This window comes from Podarcis gaigeae (genome assembly GCF_964106915.1).
Source record: "Podarcis gaigeae genome assembly, chromosome: 10".
Classification (NCBI taxonomy): Eukaryota; Metazoa; Chordata; class Lepidosauria; order Squamata; family Lacertidae; genus Podarcis; species Podarcis gaigeae.
This window is the reverse complement of record NC_139686.1, coordinates 59,739,150-59,760,742: the sequence shown is the minus strand read 5'-3', so window position 1 is coordinate 59,760,742 and position 21,593 is coordinate 59,739,150. Positions and strand designations below refer to the sequence as shown.

At 42.6% G+C, this 21,593-nt stretch overlaps 1 protein-coding gene across 2 annotated transcripts in view; it reads right to left on the bottom strand.

Moving 5' to 3' along the window:
• The window catches only part of PLXNB2 (plexin B2), a 330,952-nt gene that overhangs the window by 31,407 nt on the left and 277,952 nt on the right, over positions 1-21,593 (bottom strand). For both annotated transcript variants that reach the window (XM_083698890.1, XM_083698891.1), the window contains exons 18-25: positions 15,750-15,886; positions 12,797-12,967; positions 12,245-12,380; positions 10,025-10,237; positions 9,208-9,384; positions 6,623-6,759; positions 5,055-5,155; positions 225-454 (exon numbers count right to left, since the gene is read on the bottom strand). In XM_083698890.1, the coding sequence (XP_083555016.1) occupies positions 225-454; positions 5,055-5,155; positions 6,623-6,759; positions 9,208-9,384; positions 10,025-10,237; positions 12,245-12,380; positions 12,797-12,967; positions 15,750-15,886 (1,302 nt within the window). The remainder of the gene's footprint in view (positions 1-224; positions 455-5,054; positions 5,156-6,622; positions 6,760-9,207; positions 9,385-10,024; positions 10,238-12,244; positions 12,381-12,796; positions 12,968-15,749; positions 15,887-21,593) is intronic.

Below are 21,593 nucleotides of genomic sequence, written 5' to 3'. Positions count from 1 at the left end.
GATATGAATAGTTCATGGAAGGAGCTAATAATATTTCAGCTCAATATCATACAGGGAATGACAGGAGCAGTGTCAAACTACTTGAGATATTATTTACATTGTTCACGCAGCCTTTTGCAGAATATACATGGCAAAAATATGCAGACTAATTTTGTTTGTTGTAAATATATATCAGGCAAAAATGCATTTCAAGGACACAAAAGGACCTTTCACTTTTTACTTACATTAATGAGAAATGATTTACTATTGAGCAGATTGGAGAATTGATTCAGTGCTTGTTCTACGGTTTGCCGTCGAGCTTCAGGAATATCCAGCCTCCCAGTGATCATGACATCTTTTTCTCCGTCTTTGGATGGCAGGAAGAAGACTCTGTCCGTATATGTTTTGTAGTCCAGCACAGGAATTCCTGCTTCGTTAACATCGTTTGTCTGATCTTCCATTTCTATCATCAAATCTACAAGAGGCAACATTTTAACGATTTCAGTGGAAAATAAACTATTGATTCAGCCTTTGCTACTTTGAAGGGGGAAACATCAATATCCCGATTTTTTAACTGAAGCACCCTTTCAACTTTACTTCCATTTCCATTTCGGTCTCATTTAGCAAGATTTGCACCTTACAGTAAAACTTGTTTTCCCAGTGGAAGCTCGCTTAACAGAATGAGTTGCATGAAGAAATAATCTTGACAGGAGTTTCAATTTAGAACACAGTTGTGAGAAAATTACTTTATTTACTGGAGAGTAAATGCATTTTGCATTCTAGTTTGAGATAAAAACTATCTGAAGCCAATGGTCTTGTTAACTGGGACAGCATAAGAATGCTATATGGTACTTATCCTATGTACATTTCAAAGTATTATATGGATTGCTGTAGCCTTCCATACAAAACCTACTGAGACGAAGAGACTGCCATGTTGTAAGGCCCTTGAACCAAGGTCTCACTCCTATGTTAAACTCTATATCCATTAGAACTCACTGGCCCAATGTTCAGGCTGGACACTGAGGGCCTTCTTGGCAGTGGTGTCCTCCCATCAGATGTCAAGGAGATAAAGAACCACACAACTTTCAGAAGACCTATGAAGGCAGTTCTGTATCAGGAAGTTTTTAATGTCTGATGTTTTATTACATTTCTATCTGTATGAAGCCACCCAGCCAGATGGGCGGCATATAAATAGCAATTATTATTATTATTATTATTATTATTATTATTATTATTATTATTAATCCACCACCAAATCCACCACCTGTCAAGTTTGTATGCTTATTTCAGAAGACAATTACTATAAGAGCAAGGCATGGGAACTAGTCCAGTTTTTCACACTCTGTCCCTGCCCTGTTACCTCAAACCTAAACCTCAAGGCCTAAAGGAAATGCTTCTCCCTCTGGACACAAGAGGAGCACTACATCCTCCTCATCCCAAATCATACTTTGGAAACTGGGGGAGAGGAATGAAGCCCAGTATACAGCAAAACTGAACTGTTTCCAGAAGGGAAATACGCTCAGTACAACCCACTACTCCCTCCAGCGGATGTGAAACCATCTTCTGTCTTGTCCCCCATGATTATGTCTCATTGTAGCAGTGACCCCCAGCCACTAAAAATCAAGCTTCCCACTATCTGTAGAGCATCACCCTGTCTCTTATTTCCACCTCGAGCTAGACTGTGACAGGATGCTGGAAACTGGGATGAGTGGAAATGAATTGGTTGAGTTGCTTCTGATCACCTCAGTGAAAGCCTGCTTTGTGGGATTTGGCTCTAAGGAATTTAGCACCCTCCAATGTGATCGCTACAGGGAGATTTACCTATGAAGTTGGTTTGGAAGCCGCAACTAATGCAGAATCCACAGATTGCCTCTTTATGGGGGAAATTCGCAGGAAGAACATAACTAATATCTCAACTCACTTAGACCGACTGCTTCCGAGCCCAGTTCAAATCACTCGTGATGACTACTGAAGATCCAAATGGTCTTGGCCCTGTGTATCTAAAGGAGCTTATGTCCTTGGAACTATGGACAAAAGCCATGTTCTGCATCCTATTCTATGCAGGGAACCTCAGGCCTGGGGGCCCAGTGTCCTCTTGGACATTTTCTGAGGCCTCACCTCTCACTGGTGTTGCTTTGCACCCCAAGGGTTGTTGCTTGGTTAGAATGTGTCCTTGCACTCAGATGATGTGTGTCAGGATGGAGGGCAGAGAGGAGTTTGTGAGAATATGTAGACTCTAGCCCACTGTACAAAGATAACATTGATGTTTGATGCTCTACCCATTTTGCCTCTGGTCCCATTCATCATTGCCATGTGGCTCTCAGAACGTTGTCCAGAAGGAAATGTGGCCCCCAACTTTACAGAGTTGATGGCAGTAAGGGCACAGACCAACCTTTCTTCATAATGTCATACATAGTATGGAATGACCTTGATACAGGGATGCATCTGGTCCCCTCACTGGATATAAAAACACTGCACTTTCACAAAGCTATTCCCGCAGGCTGTTCTGTGTTGTTTTTAACTATTGCATCATTTTAAACTGTGGAATTTCTAACAGGCTGAAAGTTCATTCCAGGGCTGTTACAATTTCATTTTTATTGCAAACTACATTACTACGTGCTACATGAATATCGGCGAATCAAGTACAAGGATATGTAAAGAAACAGAACACTGACAATTTATAACCACAAAACATATTTTATCAGGAATTCGTGGGTCAGCATTCAATGAATTTGTTACTGTGTACACACATGAATATCGTGCACACCAAGGTAAACTGCTTCATGAGATTTTTAGTGTCCAAGACTGAGCAGAAGTTAAAAAGAGAAGATTAAAGGTGTCTTAGCATGAACAGCAATGTTAATGGGTTTGGTAAGATTACAAAAAGATGGTTTCACCCAAAAGTGTTCATATGAAGATATGGCAGGAATGCATAATGCTCGGAAATGAGAGGGCAATGAAAAGCTCTCATTTTTCTTTCAATATGAAGAAGGTCTAATAACGAATAGTGGATTTTTATGCAGCTGCTATGATTTTTTTTAAACCAAGGTTCTCTCTTTTAAGAACTGTAGCATTTGAGCCAAATTGCATCTCTAACAAATGTTAGTTAAGGGAAGCAAATGCGAAAAACAGTCAGATTATAAGGCTTGAAATTCGTTTAAAAATCCGTCCCTAATAAAGCAACTGAGAGAACAGTTCAGAGGCTAGTCCGTTTATTTGGGGTTGGGACTTAGCTGCTATTCCAGTTAAGTCTGAAGTTTCTCTTTTTATCATTTTAAAATATAAATGGCAGATAGAACAGTGCATGAAGGAGCAAAGATCAATATGCAAGTACAACTAGGCTATTGGCAGGAAGGAAGGAGGTTAAATAGTTCATCCGTTATCACTGACAACACATCAGGTTGATCAAAGAGCCTTTAAGTTTTGACACAGGAGAGGATGAATGACTTTGTCACCTTACAAAAGCACAGAACAGAGGGCTTCTGGTTTCTTGACTGACCAATACTCAGAGTCAATCAACTTGTTGTCTCAGCAATATTTTTCATTTACCCCCCTTTTCTTTGTTTTGTAAACATTCCCTATGGTCAGAGAGCAGGCTGTCACATAACCAGTGAGCACTGGTCCTTTTTGGCAAGTCCTCATCAAGCTACAAGTCAAACTCAGTCTGGTGAACCAGTCAGAACTGAAGGAAAAGGACAGAGCTGGAGAATCAGGATCAATTTTTAGGACAGGGAGCAGGCCAAAAACAGGAGCTGGCAGAAGATGCAAAAGCAGTTAGCTGTACTGGTCCATAAGGGTGGGGGGAAACCCTCCAAAATCCAGAGTTGGGCAATACCTTTACTGGGACTAACCAAAATGTCTCAAAAGTTTGACATCTGGTAAGTTGTTATACAAAGGAGTGGTGGGAGGAGGAAAAAACAAAGTAGAAAAGCTAGGCTGCTGTTAGCTACCAGTTGATGGGGTTGGAAAGGAATTTTACTCATATCTGTGTGCCTTATCTTAGCAATGCAGGATTTCTGCCTTCCTCGCAGCTAAGTCAGGTCTATGGCTTAACTACAGTGGTGCCTCGCAAGATGAAAAGAATCCGTTCTGCGAGTCTCTTTGTCTAACGGTTTTTTCGTCTTGCGAAGCAAGCCCATTGACGGCTTATCGGATTAGTGCCATTAGCGGCTTAGCGGATAAGTGGCTTAGCGGCTTAGAAAAAGGAGGGAAAGGGGAAAAAACCCGCAGGACCTGCGAAGCAAGTCCATAGGAAATTCATTTTGCGAAGGGCCTCCAAAACGGAAAACCCTTTTGTCTAGCGAGTTTTCCGTCTTGCGAGGCATTCGTCTTACGGGGCACCACTGTACATTGGTCTGTACTTCTGGCACAACTTCTCGCTCAGGGCAATTAGAGGCCCCCACAGGAGTAAGCAAAGATGGACTCCCTTGCTCCCCACTGGGATTAGGGTGACAATTCAAGGCCCCATCCCAGTTTGACAGCTGGCACATCTACCGTACCCCCAAATTCCAGGACAGGACCATGGTATCTGTTTGTGAAGTGGCGAGCCCAAGATTCCTACTACTCCCAACAATGTTTTTCTAGCGTGTTAGCGTGGTTGTGCCAGTTCAGTAGTTATAGACTGCCTGAGGACTGGAACCTTGTCTAATGCCTAGGCAAACGATGTGACCAGCAGCCAATAAAATGTTTTGGCCATTTGTACCCTGTTTCAGCATATTGCTCCTTCATCTGCCACCCCACTCCACACTGCTGCCGCAAACTGCGTTATAGTAGGAACATCTTCAGGGCGAAAGAGGCCTGACTATTTCTCCCTGTTGCCAATTTAGTTCCAGGTACTTCTTTTACTTTTACATTAAAATTAAACCCCGTCGGTTCCTTTTATGTATTCTCTTTTTGACGGCCTTTGCGTTTAATTGCCACATGACTATGCAATGCACATGTCAACACGCTGTAATCTAGAACGGTTGCACCTCCTGCATATCCTCAGAAGGCAGTTTAAGGCAGACAGTGGCAGCATTTTGACACATCTTGTGATTTCTCCGGAGGCCCCACAAGAAATTAGGTATAAGTCATACCTGTAAATTCCTTTTTGCACCGGTCTCTGACGCTTTCCTCCAAGCCTTCAAGTTGTGATTTAATTTTTTCGTATTCTCGTTCTGCTTGTTCGCTTTGCCGTCTATAAGGAATAGAAACAGAGAGTACAGAAAAGTTACAGGCTGTAAAAATAAATCATTTTACAACACAGCCATGCAAAAGGCCAGAGGGATCTTCTGATGCGCAGTCTTTTTCCTCCTGATCTTTTAAAACTGAGAAGGCAGAGGGGTGGGGGAGAAGAAAAGAAAACAATAGGCTGAAATTTAAGCTGGCACAAAATTAACAAGGCTTTATTGATTTTACTGCAGCCAGGATTGTTTAAAAATTTACCTCAAAGAATGGATTTTATTCAAAAGAAAACTATTAACTGTTGAATGAAGTTGAGTAATAATTGCTGCTGGCCTGTTCCACAGTTGTTTATGAACATGGACTAATGGCTGTGTGCTTTATCAATACCGTTCTTAATGCTCAGGTTAGTTGCAGCCTTTCAACATTAGTCATGTGCAAGTTGCAATTTAAAAGTCATTGCTGTAACAAGCACTCAGAATACCCTCTACAAAGTTAGGTCCCCCCCCCCTGAATATGTTTTTCTAACACGTATTCATTCAGAAGGAAAACACACAATTTTGAGCATGGGGTACTAGTTGTGAACAAGAAACACTGGAGTATCCTGTAGGGTGCAAATGTGTTCAGACACTGCACAGAAACACAGAACCTGTGGAGTTTTCAGTTGTGTGACTCATATTCTGGGTTTCTGCAATTGAAACAGATTTGATAACCTCCACTCATTTTTCTGGTCTTTCGTAAGATAACTCAGATATGAAACAACGCCTCTCCTTGCAAAAATATACATTATAAAGATCTCAGACCCAAGGTCATCATAGATTCCCGCCCAGGAAAGATTCCTGAATTCAGTGGTACCTCCGGTTAAGTACTTAATTTGTTCCGGAGGTCCGTACTTAACCTGAAACTGTTCTTAACCTGAAGCACCCCTTTAGCTAATGGGGCCTCCTGCTGCTGCCGCGCCACCAGAGCACGATTTCTGTTCTCAACCTGAAGCAAAGTTCTTAACCTGAAGCACTATTTCTGGGTTAGCGGAGTATGTAACCTGAAGCGTATGTAACCTGAGGTACCACTGAAATGACCTTTTGTTGTTTTCAATACCATGTTAGAAAAAAATCATCTGCCTTTGCTTTGACTAAAGATGTACATCATGACATGTACCAAAAATGCAAAGTAAACCACTCATCTTAATATTTAGAAACCTTCAAAAACCGGCAGAAAGAAATGCTAACCACATCTATGTTCCCCACATCCTGCTTAGAATATATCTTTGATTGCACATATGTACCGCTCCAAGACATAGGATGATTAGCATCAGTGAGGGTTGAAAAAAAAGCCCTGAAGCATTGTGATATTCTATTTCACACAGAACCGCATGTGTGAACACTGGGAATCACCACAAATAATTTTCTTCATATTTCTCTTAACCATCAGCTTTTGCCTCCGGCATTTCAATATTATCTGATGACTGATAACCACATCTTACCTGTAGCAGAAGATTGAGATGATGATAATAGCCACCATGGGAATTAATACCAATGGCAAGATCAAGCCTAGTGGTATGTCACTCACTTGGGTATACTCCACTCTTCCTAGGATCCATTCTTTGAAGCCAAATTTCACCTAGATAAAATAAGTGCACTTTGTAAGTTAATAATCAGACAGCATTATTTTATTATGCGCTATGATGTTTTAGATCTATGCCCCTTTGTTCCCCGTTCCCCGGAACAACTGGGCTTACATTCCCAGATATATCCAAAGAGCATAATATATTCAAATGTAGGATAGATAAAGTCCAACCTTAAACAGTATTATGAGTGCCAGGTTAACTTGCTTACAGCATTATCCTAACCATGTCTACTCAGAAGTAAGTTCTACTGAATACAATCAGGCGTTTACCCCCAGGTAAATGGGCTGAGGTTTGCAGCCTAACTAATTACCGTATTATTTGCTCTATAAGACTCACTTTTTCCCTCCTAAAAAGTAAGGGGAAATGTGTGTGCGTCTTATGGAGCGAATGCAGGCTGCGCAGCTATCCCAGAAGCCAGAACAGCAAGAGGGATTGCTGCTTTCACTGCGCAGCGGTCCCTTTTGCTGTTCTGGCTTCTGAGATTCAGAATATTTTTTTTTCTTGTTTTCCTTCTCCAAAAACTAGGTGCGTCTTGTGGTCTGGTGCGTCTTATAGACCGAAAAATACGGTAATCCTTACTACATGCTAACAATTCAAAATCATCAAAATGGGAGAGGATGAAGGCAGGCCAGTGGGTAAGGATAGCTCAAACACAAACGACAGTGAAGGGATTGCCCAGCATAAAACATCAGGTTTAATTAGAAATTTCTACCCCACCTTTCAGGCTTAAAGGGACACCCAAAGTGGCTTCTAAATTAAAACACAGAAATAAAATAACAGTAACACCAATACAACCAAAACCAGGAGCATAACGTTGATGACAACGGCAGCAAGGGGAGAGAGAATGATAGAGGTCAAAATAAAATATGGCAAAACTACAGTAGGAGATTATAAACATAGGGAAGATTAAATGCATGGAAATCACAAAAGAGAGTCTTTATATTCTCCCCCAAAAGAGGAAGCTAACTGGACCTCTCTAGGGAAGGGGGTTCTGCCATGGCTGACTGCCTTTAAGAAGGCCTGCTCCTGCATCGCAGCCAACTGAAAGCGGAGCAAGGCCTCAGATGGGTGTGCAGGTTTACTTAGTCCTTCACTTTGTATTACCCTACCTAAATCCGACTGTCGCCTACAAAGCTTTCAACTCTATAAAGTTGCAGAATTTAACCCAGACTTAAATACTAAATACACAATCAAAATCAAACACAAGACCAGCAACAAAATGATTAGATCAATCCAAATGTTTTAAAAAACAAATGTATGTTGACTAGATATCTAAAAGACAATAGCAAGGGGATCTGGTCACTCCTGCACACCAGGAGTAAGACTGTCTTTCAGGCCAATGAAGCCGGCGTTTGTCCACAGACAGCTTTCCGGGTCATGTGGCCAGCATGACTAAATGGCTTCTGGTGCAACGGAACACCCTGACAGAAACCAGGGAGCTCGGAATCGCCACTTACCTTCCCACTGCAGCAGTACCTATTTATCTACTTGCACTGGTATGCTTTCGAACTGCTAGGTTGACAGGAGCTGGGACAGAGCAACGGGAGCTCACCCTGTTGTGTGGGTTTGAACTGCCGACCTTCTGATCAACAAGCCCAGGAGGCTCAGTGGTTTATACCACGGCACCAACCATGTCCCAATACACCAGGAGTAGCAACATGGGGCCTTCTAGATGTTATTGGACTCCATCTTCATTAGCCTCCAGCCATCATGGCTAATGGTCAGGGATGCTGGGAGCTAACTGTCCGCAAGCATCCTCAAGGCTCCACACTGACTACGTCTGCTGTAAACATTAAGTTGTGGCACTGTATCTCAGATGGATTGAATGTGTTTTTATTGTTTTAACTTCGTAATTTTCTTTTTTGGATATCACCACAATATTTGTGAATGGTGAGTGGTTCATAACTTCGTTCTTTCAATAAATAAGACCGCAGTTCCCTGGGGTGCATTTCCCAGATCACACGTTTCACTGACTCCTCCAAAAGTACTGCTTCCTTAAGCTGCTGCTTGGGGTTGCTTGTGTTGGTAGGGTGGCCCTGAATCTAGACCAGAGTTTCCCAAACTTGGGTCTCCTCTACAGCTGTTTTTGGACTATAACTCCCATCATCCCTAAGTATCAAGAACAGTGGTCAGGGATGATGGGAATTGTAGTCCAAAAGCTGCTGGAGACCCAAGTTTGGCAAACACTGATCTAGGTCGATGCACATTTAAGTACCAGTACAGCCTAGGCCCTAGCAAAAGAAAGCTAACATTTGCTTTCACACATTTTGTTTCTAGGCAAAGAGTGGCAAACTGGAGGATGGTTTTCTTCTGGCCGTGCTCTTTGGAAGCACAAATCATGCGTAAAAGAAGGCTCTTTATTATTGCCACTTCAAAACAAGATGCCCTCTGTGCCGCACACCTTATATGTGTTGTTAAAAAGACAGATAAATGTGACCTACGCTGAATTCTGGCAGGTTATTAACCGTATCTCTCTTCTGCCTTCTCTTGGGCGGGGGCTGCACTTCAGGTGGCTCACAGTACAAATCGTTCTCCGTCAGGGTTTTGATGACGCAGGGCTCCTCTCCCACAAATGCTCGCGCCTCTTCCAACGTCATAGCTTTGTTGAGATTACTGCCCTAGACAGAAACACAGAAACACTAAGCCATCTTAGCTATCAGCTCGCTTCGTGGTGTCTGGGAGCGGAGGGGAGGAGAGGGAAGGAAAAGGATAAAAGCTTTCATGATTAATACATTCATGTTTCGCACAGTTCTATCTGAAAACCAAACAGCTGGATTTTATATCGATGTGGAAGAGGAAATACCCTCAGGGTAGCTGACGTTCTGAGACAAATCCGTAAGCCTTGTTCATGGAAGCTGTTCCTGCAGGGCAACGAGAGTGCCGGCCTAGATTTACAATATCCAATATCATCCCCTGGTGGCAACAGGGGGTATAAATAAGGTCAAATAATGTCAGGAGAACTTGCTGATAAGGACTCAATTCTTGATTTCAGCAAGAGGAAACCCCACTGACAAGAAACCTTTAGAGGCATATGTCAGCAGGCAAAGACAGGTCTCTTCCCCCCCGCCCCCAAAGTAGCACAAAAAAAAAGGAATTTATGCTCCTCACATTCAGACAATACTAGTCTTTGAAAACAGTGTTTGGAATTATTCCAGTCAACCGTTTGCATCAGATTAACACAATTAGGAAAGAAAGCGCCAAATGCAAATATGAAATGGCAAAGCACACTGGGAGAGGTCATTTTCCTGACACACTTACCTTTGCGTGAATAAGTTTATTGACTTGTTTTTTGACACCGTCAGTGAAGTTTTCAAAGGTTGGATCAGCAACATATTGAAAGTCTTTTCCCACCTGATGACCATCCATTTGGAGAACCACAGTAATTCTGTAATTTTCTGGGTCCTCCAGCACCGGTGGTGATAAGAAGACTAGAGTGGTGTCATTGATCTTTGAGATGGTTTTTCCTTCAAACTAAACAAACAAACAAACAAACAAACAAACAAGTATTGGTGATCACTGGCAGGTAAATTTTTACATTTTTTCTTTATTCTTCCCTCCCTCCTTGTCTCACACATATACAAGCAAATTCAATGTGCAAGCTGTCACCTCTCTCTTGCAATCTCATACACTTTAGTCCTTTTTCGAAAGTTGGTATTTTTGCTACTGCAGCACTGGTAATTCATCTCTGTGTCTATCGAATTGGTAAAAAGCATGCACTACTTCATATGCATTGTTTTAGGATGGATGATCATAGGTGTATCCCAGTGTATAAACTTAACAGAATATTAAGTTTAACTGGACTCCATTCTTGCCATCTTTGACACAATTACCGTATTTTTCGTCCCATAGGACGCTCCATCCCATAGGATGCACCTACTTTTTTTGGGGGGGGGAATAAAGGAATTTCCCCCCTTTATTTCCCCCCCAAAACCAGGTCGGGGAACAGTGGGATGGCGGTGCTGCATCTCCCCGCTGTTCCCCGAGCTTGTGGGGCTGGCCGATGTCTGCCCGGCGCGAGGGGTGCTCTGTTTGAGGCCACCCCGCGCGTCGGGCGGCAGGCTGCTATCCGCAGCATGGGAAGCCCTGCGGGAACTCCCACAAGGCTCCCCACGCTGCAGATGTCTGCCCGGCACCATGGGCGCTCTGCTTCAGGGTGCCCCATGCGCCCCCTGGCACGCAAGGCTTGCCGACACCTGCGCGAAGCACGGGGCGTCCTCCGGAGGGCGCCCTGTGCTGCAGGCTGCCGCGTGCAAGGCTTGCGGATAGCTTCCTGGAGCCAGGAGAGCGTGAGGTGTCGGTGCGCACCAACGCCTCTCGCTCTCCAGGCTTCAGCGAAAGCCTGCATTCGCCCCATAGGACGCGCACACATTTCCCCTTCATTTTTGGAGGGGAAAAAGTGCATCCTATAGGGCGAAAAATACGGTAATTTTGCTAATCATTTTTACACCATAAACTGTGAATTTCACTTGTAGTTTTATGCAGTGTCAGTGCTTATTCCAAATTAACCTTTGCATACTAATGTGTGAGTTTACTGCATGGGTAGGCAAACTAAGGCCCGGGGGCCAGATCCGTCCCAATCGCCTTCTATATCCGGCCTGCGGACGGTCCAGGAATCAGTGTCTTTTTAGATAAGTAGAATGTGTCCTTTTATTTAAAATGCATCTCTGGGTTATTTGTGCGGCCTGCCTAGTGTTTTTACATGAGCAGAATTTGTGCTTTTATTTAAAATGCATCTCTGGGTTATTTGTGGGGCATAGGAATATGTTCACCCCACCCCCCAATATAGCCCGGCCCCCCACAAGGTCTGAGGGACAGTGGACTGGCCCCCTGCTGAAAAAGTTTGCTGTCCCTTGGCTTACTACATATCAGATCATGTTATATAGGGGCTCATACAGGGGAAAAAACTATTCAAAACATTAAAATTACAATTAATAATGTGACTAAAGCAGGAAAAAAGCATCAACAGCAGAAAGATCAAAAATCCCCTTGGTTCCTTTAACATATTTCCAGCGGCGAAGGAAACTATCCCAGCCTTGGAGCGGGCACAGCAAATTTCCTTCTTACAGGAATTAATAGGAGGGAAATGGAGGGGAAATCTGCAAGAGTGCCACATAAACATTTTCCTTAGCTTCCTCCCTGATTGGTGTGAGCCCTGCAGGGCTTGCAAGTGGCAATTTGTGCCCCAAGGACTCACCCTCTTCCAATTATGCCACTCAAAACCTATTAATTAAACCCTAAAGTTCTTGACCAACTACTGAATCCACTAAAACTAACAAAGAGAAATTTCAAGGGTTTTTGGATTAGGTACAGTTTCAGTATGAACTGACTGGGACCCTGTGTCTCTTCCATGAGAGGCCTGGAGGGTAGCAACATGAGAATGAGCCTGTGATCTTTGGATGCAGGGTGCTATAGAAATTTAATAAATGAATAAAATACTGCCCACACTGTATTTCAGTACAAAGAAGAGACGATGGTTACCTTTTGTTCCTCCTCTGTCTGCCTCTTCCTCCTCTTCCTTGATGATCTCTCGACAAAAGGCTTAAATATAACTTTCACAGAGAAATGCTGGATAATATCAAAACCAGCTCCAACGACAGTAATATTTCGACCTCCGCTAAAATATAAAAGCACAAATAAAACCATGTATCCCATTGTTCTCCTAATGTCTACTCAGAGTAGACTTGGTGAAGTTCAAAGACATTTTAAATGGGTTCATTAATGGGTCTTTCTTGGAGTAGGGTTAAGTTGACTGTAACCCTTAATCTGTTTCAAGTGGAGTAGGAAGAAAGTCATGAACATCTTATTAATTTGATACATTATTCTTAAACAAAAGAGAGCTCTGCCTTTCTTGAAGGTGATGACTTCTGTTTTAGAAGAAATATACAATTATGCTACATTTATTGTGATTGCTTAGACCCAGGATACTTGTTATCTAATAATTACATTGAAAGCAGAGAGGGGGGAAACCTTATAATTTCAGCTCATTAAAGTTGAAGACTTTATTTTCCTACAAAAGAAATATTTCATTACCTGCAAATGCTGACTTCAGGTGTGATCTTGCTAACTGTAGGGTTTTCACTGTAGGTAAACGGTTCATTTTCTATCCTTCTTTCATTGCTTCCATGCCGTACTGTTACAGGAACAGGCCCTTCCTTGCTATTTGGTCCAGTAACGCAAACTATTTCTTGCCCAAATGTGATACTAAATTAAGAAAAAAGGAGAGAGGAAAATCACATCAAGAATGACTTCTACAACCTCCCGAACCCCAGCCCACAGGAAAACGACATCTTCATTTCCTCAAGTGACACAGAGAATACCAGCATTATTTAGTTTAACATTTAGAATATAAAAATGGGGTTACATTCAATATACTGTGCTGACCTTTAAAGCCCTAAACGGCCTTGGTCCTGTATACCTGAAGGAGTGTCTCCACCCCCATCGTTCAGCCTGGACACTGAGATCCAGCGCCGAGGGGCTTCTGGCGGTTCCCTCACTGCGAGAAGCCAAGTTACAGGGAACCAGGCACAGGGCCTTCTTGGTAGTGGTGCCTACCCTGTGGAATGCCCTCCCATCAGATGTCAAGGAAATAAGCAGCTATCCTATTTTTAAAAGACATCTGAAGGCAGCCCTGTTTAGGGAAGTTTTTAATATTTAATGCTGTATTGTTTTTAAACACTTGATTGGGAGCCGCCCAGAGTGGCTGGGGAAACTCAGCCAGATGGGCGGGGTATACATAAATAATAATAATAATAATAATAATAATAATGGCTACGTAAGAGAAACAGTGAATGTGTATAAGCATGAACATCTGAGAAACCAAGTTCACTATCATCCAATGCAAGTACAGTAGTACCTCGGGTTAAGTACTTAATTCGTTCCGGTGGTCCGTACTTAACCTGAAACTGTTCTTAACCTGAAGCACCACTTTAGCTAATGTGGCCTCCTGCTACCGCCGCGCTGCCAGAGCATGATTTCTGTTCTCATCCTGAAGCAAAGTTCTTAACCCGAGGTACTATTTCTGGGTTAGCGGAGTCTGTAACCTGAAGTGTATGTAACCTGAAGCATATGTAACCCGAGATACCAGTGTACCCCTTTGTGCTGGGTATTTGGGAAGGGGGAGAAGGGGGATGTCAGGAGAGCAAAGGAGTGATGTGACTATGATTAATTGACTCTGGGCTTATAGCCCAGCCATGCCCCCCCAATAGATAGCTCTTTTGATACCTTTGCTCAGGGTAGTACTTTTGTTTCATTTTCAATGTCATAAGTGGCTGGGGCATTAGTAAGAGACCAGTCAGGGTTGGTCTCTCCCCAAATGAACCCATGGGGGAATCTCCTTAAGGGGCCTGGTGCATATGAGTTAACAGCCCAACCCATCACGAGACTTTGCCAACTCAATGCCCGGGCTGTTGCTGTTGGGCTGCCAGAGTGGTGCTCCCAGCCAGTCTTCTTCCAAAGTCCCTCAACATGTGGGCTGCAGGTTCTGCTGCCAGGACACAGATATTCAACAATATTAGAGTGTTCCTGTCCAGATAAGGACAGTTTTGGACTGTTTTGACCTAATGCTTTGTATGACTTTCATCTTTCCCTGATGTCCCATTCAGATGTTTGAGGACCACCTTCACTTTAAGGTTCTAAAACAAAATGCTATGGAAGCTTGCCTATTTTTAAGTGAGATCTCTAGCCAAGGGGATCTGGTGGTCCTTTCTGAATGTTGACGTATTTTACCAAGTAAGCGCAAAAAGCAAAGGAAGCCCTGCTTTCACTCTTCTATATACTTCTTTATGCCTCAATTAGCTTCATTTCTCTCCAATAATTTCATGTCAGTCATAGACAACCCTACCCTCCACAGCCAAAACAAATACAAGGAAAGTGCAATAGTAAAGCCCTATTTAAGTCATCAGAGTAACAGAATGAACTCGACACTTGCAGACAACACTATATGCAGCTTCTGTACAAATTACCCATTTCCCTTGTCTTTTGACTGTAACATTTAAGGTGATCTTCACAAATTTAAAGCACTTTTCTAGCTCTGTTGCTCAGAGCACTACAATCTGGTACATGTTTTCAGTGTTAGGTGCTGACTTGTCCGTATCTGTTCACATGCTTCCTGAAATGCTATTTGGCACTCTCATGGCAATGCAACAATACTACCGCACTAGAACCTATCACAACAATTGCACTTCACATTTTACTGTGCTAACTGTGTACTAGTCATCGATGGTTCAGACCATGCCATACTGTATGACCCCTTCTCAAGAAGGGTCACAATCCACGCTACATAAAAAGGAACAATCTAATGTATGCTGCTCAGGTCTTCTTCAAAGTTTGGTGATGAATAATAATCCAATAAAGGCCGATTCCATGAATATCTCTCAGCTAAGACTGAAATCACAGCACTGTGGCAGATTTTAGCTCAGTTGGTTACAGCATGGTGCTGATAACACCAAGGTTGCAGGTTTGATTCCTGTATGGGACAGCTGCAGTGTTGGGGGTTCTTCATATGTACGTTGTCCAGGATATTATCACTGGGGTGAGGCCACTGAAAGGATCATAAGTAATGTTTTGTGGAACAATGCCCACATGGCGAATCAAGTATGAGCTATGAACCTTAGCTGAGTGTGCCCCTACTAAAATATATTTGTGGGAAAGGAGGATAATGTGAGAATTGACTCCCCTGAGGATTGAACTTCCAAGAGCTGTTCATCTAAGTGGCTGCTTGATTCTAAAGTCATATACTGTGGACAAAATCAGTGTGAACTCACACTAATTACATTAGATAAAGAAAGAGAAAATGTTAAGTTTCCGTTGCATCATCAGCATCTGCAGAAAACAGCCCATGGGGGAAACAATTTAGGTGGGGCTAGGATAATTCAGAGGACGTTAAGATGCCTGAGAGTTCTACTGACAGGTTAGAAATCTACAATATAGATGGCATGGCCACACCTAAGAGAGGAAAGGCAGCTTTATAAGTCCTTATACTTACACTTGACAGGGTACATTATCGAGGTAAACTTGAACATCTTGAATAGAGCCAGTGTCCAGGTTTGTGCCACTGATAGTTAAGAATGTCCCTCCAGCTTTGGTACCAATTTGAGGACTTATTCCTGTAGGTTCAGGATCCTGTCATGAAGAAGTCAAAAACTGGTTAAATTAGGTTTTTACTCTCACAAAGGCACTTTTCTAGGTTTGAAAATACTACCATGAGAAAAAAAATGGACCAGCGAAGAAGAAATGAAAGAGATTATGAACCGACTTCTATTTAAAGCTTACACTACTCTAAGCTGCTATTGATTTCAAGGCCTAAGCCACAACATAATGGATTAGCTGCCTGTTCATTTTTTGAGGATTTCATTTTGGGCTTACTGTTTTCAGTCATGGTTTCAGTGCTTCTTCCTAACACTTTCCTGGAATATAACTGTTATCAATGACAGGAGCAACAAAGCAAGGCCCTCGGCGTTGTGAGGCAACGTGAAAGCAACCGGTTTTGACATTTGCACAGAAGGCAACTGTCCCCTCCTATTCTCTGTGGGAAGTTGGCTAATTTGGAAAGTATCACTTAAAACAGGTCTGCAAAACTTCTGATAGTCTTGAGTCAAATATAGCCCAGTGCAAGCTTGATAAACTTCCTGCCTGGTGCAGCAAATGTGGGAAGCTGGAAATGGCAAGCCACATTAAATAGGTGGCAGTCTGCATTCAACTCGGTGACATGTTGTGTAGGAGACCTGACTTAGCAAGGGGCTTAGCAATGCTGTGAAAATGTACCGTTCTATGGTTCTGGGACCACCCAAAATTTGCTGCTCACCTACTATCAAGGCTTAAAAATTATAACCTAAATGTACCCTGTGCCAGAGTGCACAGGGCCAAATCACAAAGACCAAATCCAGGGGCGTCTTACCCATAGAGGCTAATGGCATAGGGTGCCAAGTTCTGGAGGGTGCCAGGGAAGAGGCGGAGACTGGACACGGCACCTCCCGGCATCAGCTCGCCACCCTTGCTCGCCTCCGGCATGCCGCCTGCGCTGAAGCAGCACCGCGCCCGGAGTCTCCATCTGGCGTGGCCACCGCGGCACGAAGTGTACAGCTGAGCCGGGAGGCACCCCGTTTAGCCTCCGCCTCTTCACCTCCAGAGGAGCTGCCCTCCAGTTGCTGCCCGCCTTCTCCAACCCCGACAGCAGTGCCGTCCTCCCTAAAAAAGGTCGACAACTCTGGGAAACGGGGGGGGCGGGGGGGCGGAGGGAGCTTTGCACCATGGCACCAGATATGCTTAAGACGGCCCTGGCCAAATCACATTGCAAAGGCCAAATCACACCAACAGTGTTTTAGAAGTGAAAAAGCCTTTTGTAAAATTAACATCTCCCATATTTTGCAATGTATCTTAGCAGAGCATTAATTGGTTCTATAGCTCATCCTCTGAAAACATGAGGCAATTAAGAATAATGCTATCTCGCTTTATCTACTTTACACTTTCACGAGCCAGTTTAATCAACCTCAAACAATTAATTCAAAACTTATTCCTCTTCTGTTGTTGTTGTTGTTTTATATAGCCCTCTCCCAAATTTGCAATATATTTTGACTAATTGGAACTAACTTCAGCCTTGCCCACAACCCTATCTTCTGTTGTCAGTTCCTTCATGCCCTTTATTCACCAAATTTATCAAAACTTTTATTTAATAGCTGGAATATCACGCACACCACAATCCTGTGTATGTTTACTTAGAAGTAAGCTCCGGGGCAGCCTTAATGTCTCGGTGTTTAAGAACTGTCAAAGTCTTTTCATTTGGAAATGGAATTATGTATGCAGCCTTCAGAATTCAGAGCACCTAATTTAAGAAAAGGCAGACAGCTGCATAAGATTAAAATCCTTTCTCACTTTTATAAAAATGTCAACACCAGGCATCCTGCAATATTGGTTTAGGGGTAAGGATAGTCTCTGTATGTAGAAATGTGCAATTTTTAGGAGATGTTTTAGATGCTTTTGCAGGAGACACAAGCTTTACATCATAAAAACTTGAGGGAAACTGGAATGCAATACCATGGAACCGCAAATGACATCCTTTATGTAAATGCAAGGGAGAGGTGTTTACAAATGTCTCTGCAAGCCCTTACCGATAGCTTACAACCAGCAAGACATCTGGGGGGTAAAGAACTGAATTGCACAAGGGAAACCAGATTCAAAACCTGACTTCATCATGATGTCCACCAAGAGACCTTAGATCAATCCTACTTGCTCTCAGTCAAGCTACCTCATCACAGGGGTGTGGTGAAGATAACATCGGATAATTCCTCAAGTATGCGGTTTTGAGGTCTGGGAAGGAAGGGATGGGAGCAACACTAGGGTTGCCATATTTCAAAAAGCAAAAACCAGGACACCCCCATAATTGTTGAGCTTTTTAGGAAAACCCGAAAGATCCAGGGCAAAGCACCACCTTTCGGAAATCCCCCACACGCGTCAATTCCGATCCCATAAACTATAAGAATCATATAGATTACAAGTTGACCCAAGCAAGAAAAAACAGGGAAGGGCACCTTCATTACATATCTTTAGGTGCCAGGCAGAAATGTTTCTCTATAATCTTTAGCTGATTAACATCCTATTAACATCCTATGGTTTTTTTTAAAAATGTGCTTGCGGGAGGGGGGGTTATTGTTTTGTTTTTGTTTTATGTTCTTGTTTTGTATTTTTATGTTGTGTACTGCCCTGAGGTCTTCGGATGAAGGGTGGTATGCAAATTTAATAAATAGTAAGAATAATAATGATAACAACAACAACAACTGGAACACACATTGAAAAGCACTCATAAAAGCACTAATTTTTCAGAAGCCCAGGGAAGCGGCACTCTCTGCAGAATACATTTAATGTTCAGCCGGATTGCCCTAGAATGGAACTCAATGCGCTGCAGTGCAAGTCGCAATGATTAACATTTTGCTTTGATATTCAAGAGTACAGCACTCTTATATAAAGCCTAAGGAGCTCTTTTCAATTTTTAATTGTATGTCAGATGGTATTTACTCCCACACTAGAAGCCTGCATTGTCTGTGTGTGTCTTCAAAAAGCATGTTTTCAAAAACTATCGCATGTTGTTGCTGTCTCGTTTTTCCTTACAGCTCCCAGAGAGGAGGCAGCAACCCGAGAAGAATGAATTGAGGCGCATGCCACGTGAGCTTCTCTTGCACCAGTCCAGCAATGAAATGAACAAAAACACTGAAAACTGAGAGTGGGAAACATAGATCTAATGCAAAGTCCAGAGGGAGCCCTGTGGAATACAGGGTTACATGTATATACCAGCTTCCTCAAAACAGCTGTTAATCAGAAGGTTGGTGGTTTGAGCCCCGTCCCTCAGAGATGTCTGTGGACAGGATTCCCGCACTGCAGGGAGTTAGACTAGATGACCCTCTGGGTCTTTTCAAACTCTAAAATAATCTATTATTCTATGAATTCAGCGGCGAAAGCAGGTGCATGGACACAAAAGAATCATGAGCTGCTCTTACTACAGAACTGGAAATGCATACCCCATGCACACATGTTGTGTGCGCATTAGAGCCAGGGTGTGTACCCACACCTGCTGAGTTAGGTAGAATAGTTGTAGTCACTTGGATATAAACACAGAAACTACTTATACAGGATTTCCCCTTCTGAAATCCTGGAAAACCAATCAATGGATCAATGTTCTGATTCCAAATAAGGCAATTTCTTGTGACCCTAACCATGCACATACTAAAAAAAACCCCACAAAAAACCTGGTTACAAAAATTATGCGCATGAAATAGCCCTTTTGCAACATAAAAAGAAGCACACACATCCTTGTCCTTTTAATATAATCATCTAGTGCTCAGCAAAGCTGCCTCAGCACACCTAATGTTTTCCTTAATGGGGCAATAAAGCAGGCCAATAAAGCAAGTGCTATAAATTTAATGAATGGCGCTTTTTGGAATGAAACTGCACATTGGGGTTGCATGTGAGGTTTTAAATTTCTTGCTGTTTGGTTAGATAGTGCTGATCTCACAATGAACTAGTTACATCGAGCTGGAATACCAACATCAAACAGTTTCATATAGTTATAGCTAACCAGATGGTGCAGATCTATTCTTAAAAACGGAACAGCAATGTTTTTTGCTTGGGTCAACTTGAGCTGTTCTCAGTGATTTGTTCAGTTGGGCCAACGCTGAATATGTAGTTCAGAAAAAAATACTGTCCATAATTTGGCATTAAAGGCTGCTACACATAATTCTGGTTTTGCCAGAAGCAGCTTAGTCATGCTGGCCACATGACCCAGAAAAACTGTCTGCGGACAAACATCGGCTCCCTCGGCCAGTAAAGCGAGATGAGCATTGCAACCCCAGAGTCGTTCGCAACTGGACTTAACTGTCAGGGGTCCTTTACCTTTTTACACATAATCTTATTACTTGCGGTGGCTACTCAAAGCTACAGGACATGTGATTATGCATGATCAGCTGCAACATCTGATAGAAAGGTTGCATTCAGAGATTAACATGCTGGAAAGATCTGCTGTTGAACATCAGGATTGCACACTATCCCTTCTTCCTCCCACAAAGCAGCAAAGGAAGAGTTTAGAAGCTCGTCTTCTGATAAACTGCCCACAAACAATGCCCACAGGTGATCTCAGAAACAAAGGATGTTAAGACAACATAATACACACTAGATTGCCTGCTTTAAACTTCAGCTGCTGCTGAAAAAGCTGTAAAGGATCATATCATGCTTCTGGAGATTTGAGCACCTTGCACTCTAAGGAATCTTAATCCCTAGTGTGAAGTGGTCTGTCTCTTCATGTAATAAGAAAGGCAAACCAAGTGAGAGGATGGCAGTATTAGCAACACTTTTAACTAGTTAAAATAGTTTAATGTGCTGGTGACTGATGCTGAAATTGCAGGCGCTTTGCTCTTTCCCTGCTCCTGCTGTGAAATAAGCTATGGTCTGGGTTAGTGTTGCAGACAAATTTCAGGAGTTTGCTTCCCCCAAACAAACCATAAGTGGTAAGCCAAGAATAAACCTTGGTCACTGTTTACGGTTTGTTTGGTAAGAATCAAAGCATGACCTTAGGTTCAGCGGTAACGCTAAGCTTGTTTGCAAGTGAACAGTGAGTGGCCTGTGATTTCAGAAGCAGGCAGTAGCACACTACCTGTTCGTACAGTTTATTTTAACTATGGTTTAACGTGACACGCAAACCAGGCCACTAAATGCTACAGAGACTGATTGATGATACTTGACTTTCTTGTATACTGGGTGTGTAAAACCAATGGGGAAGTTAGGGCAGAGAGGGGGAAAATATTATCTCTTCTTATTGCCCAGTAAAAAAACAGCAAAGTTTTCAGTAAAATGTAGTTAGTTGTGTCATGCTTCATATCCTAATTCTATGGACCAAAGGAAATGTAAGTTATGGCATGATGACCATACAGATTTCAGACATGAATTGTTAGCCTGGTGTCCATTTACAGACGCACCTCCAAGGTAAAAGTGGAGGCGGTCAAAGAATGTCCATCTCCTTTTAGAATAAAATTATCTATTCCTCTTTTAGCTGGGTGAGAGGAGGGGGAAAGAAAATATAATTAGCCGAGAATTGGTGTGAAAAGTCAGAGGGAGGAAAAGAAACTACCCATAGCTTGGTGACCTCATTAAATTAACAGTTCAGTTCTTTCTTTTCCTCTTACACTGCATCTTCCCAGTAACTGTAAGGGAATTTTCCAGCCAAAATGCAAGTTATGCTTTTCAAGCCAAAAATCTTTAGCAGCTGTCATTTTGGAATGCTAAAAGAATGGAGATCCTGGAAGAAGAAAGAGTCACATGTAACTCCGCAGTAATGAAAATTAGA